Here is a 7,365-nt window from a genome sequence, read left to right on the forward strand (position 1 = left end):
ATCTGCTTCGAGATTAGTGGATGGTGAGCAAGAACGTGTTCACAAATTTGAGATGGAACTGAGAACTGAGATTCAAAAACAAGTGGTTCCATATGAATTGACAACTTATGCAGATGTGGTAAACAAAGCACTGATAATTGAAAGAGTAGTCAATAAAGAATGCATGGAAAGGGAAAGAAAGCAAAGAAAGAGAGCAAAATCAAATGATACACAAGGACAGAATAATAAAAACATCAAAAGTTCAGCTAAGGGAGCAATAGATAATAAGACTCAACAGATTGATGGTGAGCGGTGCTCCAGATATGGCAAAAATCATGCAGATAGGGATTGCTATTGGAATACAGGTGCTTGTTTCAAATGTGGTCAGATGGATCATAAAATTGCTAGCTGCCCGCTAAATACTGAAAATCAAGTTGGCCAAAGAACTTATGAAGGACAAAATAAGGGTGGTGGATAGATTTCTAAAATCCAGGGAAGAGTTTATGCGCTTACTCAACAGAATGCACAGGCTTCCAATGCAATGGTGATAGGTAAGAAAATTTTCAAGGATGAAATTTATTTTTAGGAGGAAAGAATGTAATATCCGGCCCATTGGGCCTTAAATCCAGCCCACAAAAAAAATAAATAAATAAAGAAGACTCCCGCAGGGAGTCTTCTTCTCCCGATCAGCTCCTAATCGGAGTCGGAAACCTCATCAGAGAGGAGTCAAACTCCTCTCCTCTGACTCTATTTAAGGGGGGACCCTTCTCCCTTCTTCCTACCAAAGAATCCTGAAGCGAAACGGTGAAGATCACCGAAAATCGCTTACGAAAATCATCATCGTGCCTGCCGCAATTCGTCATCGGAGAGGTTGTCGGAGCTCGAGATAAGCATGTGGTTCTCTTCCTCTCTTCTCTCCCTTCCCTCCCGTGCCAGTGTGCATGCTCGTCGGTGATCGGAGTCGCCGGATTTTATCGTGGGAGAGGTTTCGACTTTTTTTTATTTTCGGACGTCGGTGGTCGTCACCGGCCACCAGTTTGGGATCCTTGGGATGGCGGTGCGCTTTCCTCCGGCTACCGACCATTCTCGTGCCGGTCGATCGCCGGTCGGCCAACCGTATGAGGGGATTCGGTCTCCTATTTTGTTTTTTTCACCCAGGGGAGGCCACGGGAAGAAGTAGAAGAAGGAAGAAAAAGAAAAGGAAAAAGAAAAAAAGAAAAAGAAAAGAAAAAGAAAAAAGGAAAAAGAAAAAAAAAAAGAAAAAGAAAAAAAAGGAAAAGAAAAGAAAAGAAAAGAAAATAAATAATAAAATAAAAATAAGAGATAGTTTCTCTCTCTTCTCTCTCTTTCTTCAGTTTGAACCCTTACTTTCTCTCTCTACTTTCTTTTTCTAAAATTTTCTCTCTCTAGATTGTTTTCTCTCTCTTGATGGATTTCTCTCTCTAAAGTTATCCTTCTAAGGTTAGCATAGTGAAAGGCTTCATTTTGATGATTTTGATCGAGTTTAGGGAAGAGTCCGATTCCAAGTGAGGTTTTAATTTGGGATTTGTTTAGATTTAATATTGAATAAAAAATAATGTAAAAATATAATTTTGGATAATAGGCACTGAAGAATCTTCTAGAAGTTAGTCGATCTGTTCATTCAGTGCTCTGTGAAAGGTAAGTAATGAACCATCTTCTCAAGATATTTCATATTTATTCTGAAAATAAATAATTATTCTCTGAAATTATGCATGATTTATGAAATTATGTTTTGAAAGAAAAATACTTTTGAAATATTATGGTACGTCGATTATGTACATATTCAGTGAAAAATTATGATATGTTATGATACAAAAATATTTTGATACAGATCAGATTTATGCTCTCAGTCTAACTATGTTTCAGTGGGCCCCACCAATGGGGATTATATGTTGGTACTCAGTGGACCCTGCCAGTGGGAGTTGTGCACTGGTATTTAGTGGATCCTGCCAGTGGAGGTTGTGCGCTGGTATTTGTGAACCCTGCTAGTGAAGGTTGTGCGCTGGTATTCAGTGGACCCTGCCAATGGAGGTTAAACGTTGATCATAGTCAAGGCTATTGAGTTACGAGTATTTTGAATCGAATCGGATTTATGATTATATTATATGTGAATATTTGAAAAGATTGGGTTTGTATAAAATCAGTATGAAATATATTTTTATGTTTATTTACAGTATTGTTCTTAAAAATTATAAAATATCTGAAATATCTAGTTGAGATACTTGTTACTTACTGGGTTGTCTAGCTCATTACCTTTCTTTCTATTTTTCAGATTCAGATAATTAATTACGAGCGTGGGAAAAAATATTGGGGCAGAGCTTTTAAAGGCGAGATTTAGCATTGTCAACTTCATTGAACTTAGATCTATTATTTTATTTTTAGTAAAATTTTATTGAATGTAAGATATTTGATTTAATTACTTGAATTAAAGTTGGATAATAATTATTTAAATTTATTTCTCTGTGATGCATTGATATCGTGATTAGATGCCTTGCATGCTTATGGAGAGAGTTCTTCATAAGTATGTATGTGGCGGTTGCCGCGACCTTCTGCTCGAAATCTCAGATTGGAGGTGTGACAACTTTATTGTGACAATACTTCATATTCCATAAAAAAATAAAATATATTAAAATTGATCTCCAATCCAATCAATACATTGCTGATATCTTCACCAAATCCGGCCCTTAGATTCTTGTTTCAATTTCTTGTTGGCTGGTTGGGTGTTCCAAATATCCATACACCAACTTGCGGTATTGGAGACATGATAGCCATGGGCCCAACCAAGTCGATCACAATCAAGTCTATTGCGTTTTTTTACTTCATTGTCTTTGTTTGTTATTTTGGTCACCTGTACCTGACCCAAGATCCAAGACACATACGTGTATGATCAAATGCATATACATTCGCGTACCTAGAATCAAATGCTAAGATCAGTCTGACCCAATTCTCATCAGGGTAGTAAGACATATATATATTTTAAGCCTAGGTTTGCTTCACTTTAATTACAGGAACAAGCCCTGCCCATAGCCCGTTATAATTGGTCCTATTATATTTCCAGGCATTTCTATCGTGTTTGGTAGATCGAAAAGAAACGGATAACAGCCTTCGGAAATATGAATAGAGGCTCATCAAATGGGTTTCAAGTCCAAATGGGCTTCGTCACACCAAATAAATTTCATTTGAAAGTCCAGAGGGCTTGGCTTTTTACAGAAGATGCTTTTTTAATAATATAACGAACAAATGCTGGAGAGAAATCAAAAGAATGTTACAGTAGAGAAATCAAACACCAAGCAAACTGTATAGCGTATACCAATCCACGTACAAGTTCAAATAATTCAGCTTATGTACTATAACTAGCTTTATTCCTTCCACTTGGGCTTGTCTTCATATCCGGGATAAAGTTTATACTTTAGTGATACCCTACCGGAGCCGGAAGCTCCCTCAGCTCATGGCCTTGGAAATGAATGTCCTGCAATGAAATCACAAACGTATCAGCACCAAACATATTCAATCAATACTCGGAAACCAACAAACTTCAAAAAAAAAAAAAAAAAAAAAAAAAAAAAAAAAAAAAAGACTATATGATATCATACCGAGGCAAAGTGGTTGACGTCGCGGTGGTGAGCCTCGTCGGCCCGGACAACCATGACCACATCACGGAGCATGGCATTCGGAGGCAGACGCCAGTAGTCTATGGCAATGGCCGGTGCAGGGACGTTCTCGATCTTGCCAGCATCAATATCTTTGAGGAATTCAGTATAGGAGTGGATGGCCTCCTCCTCGAGGTAGCCCACCATCCGGTGGGCGAGCTTGGGGGAGAGGATGTAGGCAAGGAAGTAGGCATTGAAGAAGACACCCTGAACAGCGAAGACGAGGGCACGCTCGTACCACCGGGGCTGCGTCACCTCCATGAAGGTCATCAGGTGCATGCGCTCGTTCTCCGCCTCCTCGAGGAGAGCCTTGATCCAACCGCCGCTGTGCTCGAAGCGGCGGAGGGAGCGGAGGTGGAGGACCATGCCGGCCACCATTCCCGGCACCGCCGCCACTGTCTCCAGCATCATCACACGGCAACCATACCTCCTCTGTAGCAGAATTAATAGTACACATTAGAAGGCCTCTGAAAATGGTAAAATGTCCATGCTAATTGATCTGGGAGACAAAGCCATAAGGGGGCCGGGTGATGTCAATTTGGTCTTTTTCTGGCTGGTTTCCATCAACATAGCATGTCCGTATCTCAACTTCTAAAAAACTTATAATAATTTCTGTCATAAAATTAATATTATGGATGACACATTTAGATTCAAATATTATATATTTTTTTCCCCAGAATAATTTGAGAGGTTGGTAAAACATAACTAAAATCCAGCATGTATCGTACTCATTTCTGATTTAAAGTCATATATATATATATAAGCAAGGATCTACTATAAGCCCACCTTTTTAATTTTTAATTTTTTTTAAAAGGAGGAGAGCCATTAAAAAAAGGCGCCACCTACCTTTTAGGCATAGCTCGGCCACGCTGCTGCGTGTATGCATGACCGTAAAATTCAGCAGCCGCACATCTAGACCCGCCCGATTCAGTGGACGGTCCAGATCATTGGCTGCCATGCAAAAAATTATTTTCTCCCTTCAGAAAAACCAAACACTAATTTAAAAGAAAACAATAAAATTAGATTAATCTTTTAAGATTGTTACCTGGAAGAAGATATCGGTTGGAAGCCGAAGAGACTTCACCGTCCAAAAAGCCAGTTTTTCACCCCACGTGATAGGCACGTGATGCTTGCGGAGATCAATCGACTGGTTGGATGTGTACGAATCCCATGGCTATTTTTTCATCAAATAATGAAATTTTTAATTTTAAAATTAGGATTTAAAAAAAAAAAAAGACTTACACTGGGAAAATTGTTTTCTTTTTTAAGAAAAATAATAAATACCTTAAAACAAGACCACTTCCACTGGGTGCCGTCCTCTTTGACGACCTTGGCCGGCGCCATCCCCCAGTAGCTCACCACCGCCTTCTCCTTCTTTCCACCGGTCGAACCGTCCGCGGCGGAGCCGCTCTTCTCCGCCGCCTCACCGCCGTCCACCGTCTCAGGGACAGTGCCTGCGAAACGGACGCTCGCCACCCACGTCGCAGGCGCCACCCTCATGCCAGCGAACCCGGCCAGCAGCGAGTGGACCGTCCCACCGGTGGCGGCGGCGCGGGAGATGGCGGCCGTGGAGAACAGGTGGGGCCCGATTTGCCTCAGCACCGATCCGGCGATCTGAGAATTCATGGCTATTTTGGGAAGAATCGGAGGGCTATTTTGGGAATCTAACTGTTGGGTTTAGGATGGGGCCGTTGGGGTCTAAGGAGGGGTTTACATAGAGGACGGAGAGGGCCTTAAACTCTGTTTCTTCCAATAAAATAAAATAATTAAATAAAGAAGAAGTTGGTCGTCGCACGGGCCGTACGTCTTTCCTGTTCCCATAATACCCTTGGTCCATTGTGTTTGTCGCGGTAGGCGACTTGGGGTAGGATACTTCCGTCAAAACACGCGCGTGGCTGGGGATCCCTATTTATTGTGGCTGGTCGGCTTCAGCAAACAGCCTTGCTAATGACGTGGACTACAGTCAGCGGCCTATACCACATGCCATCGGTCGTGTATTTGGCGTTATGAATGGATTAGTACTTCGGATAGGCTGTTGGCTGTCTGACAATAGACAGCCGATTCATGATAGGTCAGGGGGGGATGCTCCTCGTGGCCTGGGAGAAGGTTCCTGTTTTTTACCAGACTAGTAGTAATCAATTTGAAGACTTATTGTACTTTTGTACGAAGAGATGCGACCATCGTGCTATTTTCCTATCGTACTTGGAACAGGAAAATAGCGAATGTCCCTTTGTTGGTATCGTATTCAAACTTGCCATTAGACGAGGATGTTCATTTACGTTGATAAGGGAAGATTAGTAATATTGCGGTCAATTTTTTCATCATCTGATCGTCGAGAACGAGCACCTATAAAAAAAATCTACACTGATCAGAGATGACTCTGACAGAAACCCTCCAACAGTCAAATCAAAGAGAAGACTAGGCAACAGTAGAAAAGAATCAAGAAGCTCAGCGGGAGTGAGAGAGAGGGAGAATAAGCTCAAAAGTTTCGAAGGGACCTCTTTCAGTACTGTTGCCTTCCTCATTTTATAGTAGAGCACGACATGGCACCGTCATTAATGGAGCAGACAATGGAAGAGTTGTCAGATCGTCGTGTCAGAATCGTCGTGGGGCTGTCGAATCATCGTGAGGCAGTCAAATCACTATGGTTGACCCCTGTCTAGGATAGGACGACGTCCTAAGACGGCTATGCCGCACGCCTCTGTTAGGACGGACGGCCTTCAGCAGTCGTACGGCGTTTGGAGGAGCCGACCGACTGCACGTCGGCGTCTGGTTATGGAATATCGGGTGAAAACCCAGAGACCCTCCGTCGGTCAGTCGGATGCGTTACGGGAGTTGGATATCAGGCTCAGCAGTTTCGGCCAGTCGGGAATGGAGAGAGTCTGCCCGACCGACATATACTCGATCGGATGGTGTCGGCAGTCGTCGGTCGGTGCGATCGGTAGAGTAGAACATCGGTCAGATGAATCCGACGGTGAGTCGGTGTGAGAGGAATCGGTCGGTATACCCCACCAAGTAAGAAGCACCATGCAGTTGTTACACGTATTACGTTGGTTTCAGAGCAAAGATAAAAGAAGCTTAAAGTCATGAATAATTGCTGGCAAATGTGACAATTGTAGAAGGATGCGCTCTGGAGGCTTCTGAGATGCTGCTTGGGTTCGGTGAATGGTGACGCCCGCTAAGCTGTTAACTTGGGATGACCTACCTGGATTGAGAGTTTAGGCTCCCGTGCCTAACGGAATGCCAGTTTGACTCATTTTTAAAGCAATTCTACATATGATATTTGTAGGCTACACGACATATTTGCAACCATTCTTTGATAGTGTGTCCTTTTTATATATATATAAAAAAAAAAAAAAAGGTTGTACAGCACGTTACTTATACATTGCAAAATAATAAGCTGTGTTGACCGTAGTTGGTGATTTGTTGTTAAGAGTTCCTGTAGCGAATAGATAAGAGCCTCAAAGAAAAAAATAAAAAAAGGAGAGATTATATCGTACACCCAATGTACTAACTTAGTGGTACAATAGCCCAATAAAGTTTTGCAAATATATTTGGTTGCCTTCTTTCCTAGTCTTATCTGGGGCATGCCAAGAAACTTGTTGCCATGCTTTTCATCCAATCTAGATGTACCAAGAAAAGAGTAGTGACAAGTTAAATAATAGGATAGATAGGTGCCTGGGCATACCATTAGCGTTAAAGTAGTTGAAAAAAT

General features: G+C 41.8%; 1 protein-coding gene across 1 annotated transcript; it reads right to left on the bottom strand.

Annotated features, from left to right (window-relative positions):
* Window positions 1–3,279: 3,279 nt before the first annotated feature.
* LOC105042535 (ubiquinol oxidase 2, mitochondrial) lies at window positions 3,280–5,396 on the bottom strand. Its single transcript, XM_010919795.4, has 4 exons — window positions 4,935–5,396; window positions 4,696–4,824; window positions 3,594–4,082; window positions 3,280–3,469 (listed from the first exon to the last, which is right to left on the bottom strand). Exons 1-4 carry the CDS (start codon window positions 5,274–5,276, stop codon window positions 3,410–3,412), a joined length of 1,020 nt encoding a protein of 339 aa, XP_010918097.1. The 5' UTR covers window positions 5,277–5,396; the 3' UTR covers window positions 3,280–3,409.
* Window positions 5,397–7,365: the final 1,969 nt, after the last annotated feature.

This window comes from Elaeis guineensis, chromosome 4, assembly GCF_000442705.2.
Source record: "Elaeis guineensis isolate ETL-2024a chromosome 4, EG11, whole genome shotgun sequence".
Lineage (NCBI taxonomy): Eukaryota > Viridiplantae > Streptophyta > Magnoliopsida > Arecales > Arecaceae > Elaeis > Elaeis guineensis.

What these genes read in the sequence shown, in the direction of transcription:
- LOC105042535 (XM_010919795.4), bottom strand. Translation starts at nt 5,276, where the DNA reads ATGAATTCTCAGATCGCCGGATCGGTGCTGAGGCAAATCGGGCCCCAC. An exon ending in CAACCGATATCTTCTTCCAG is followed by an intron (nt 4,083 to 4,695) that starts GTAACAATCTTA and finishes ATTCTGCTACAG; the next exon opens with AGGAGGTATGGTTGCCGTGT. An exon ending in ACGTCAACCACTTTGCCTCG is followed by an intron (nt 3,470 to 3,593) that starts GTATGATATCAT and finishes ATTTCATTGCAG; the next exon opens with GACATTCATTTCCAAGGCCA.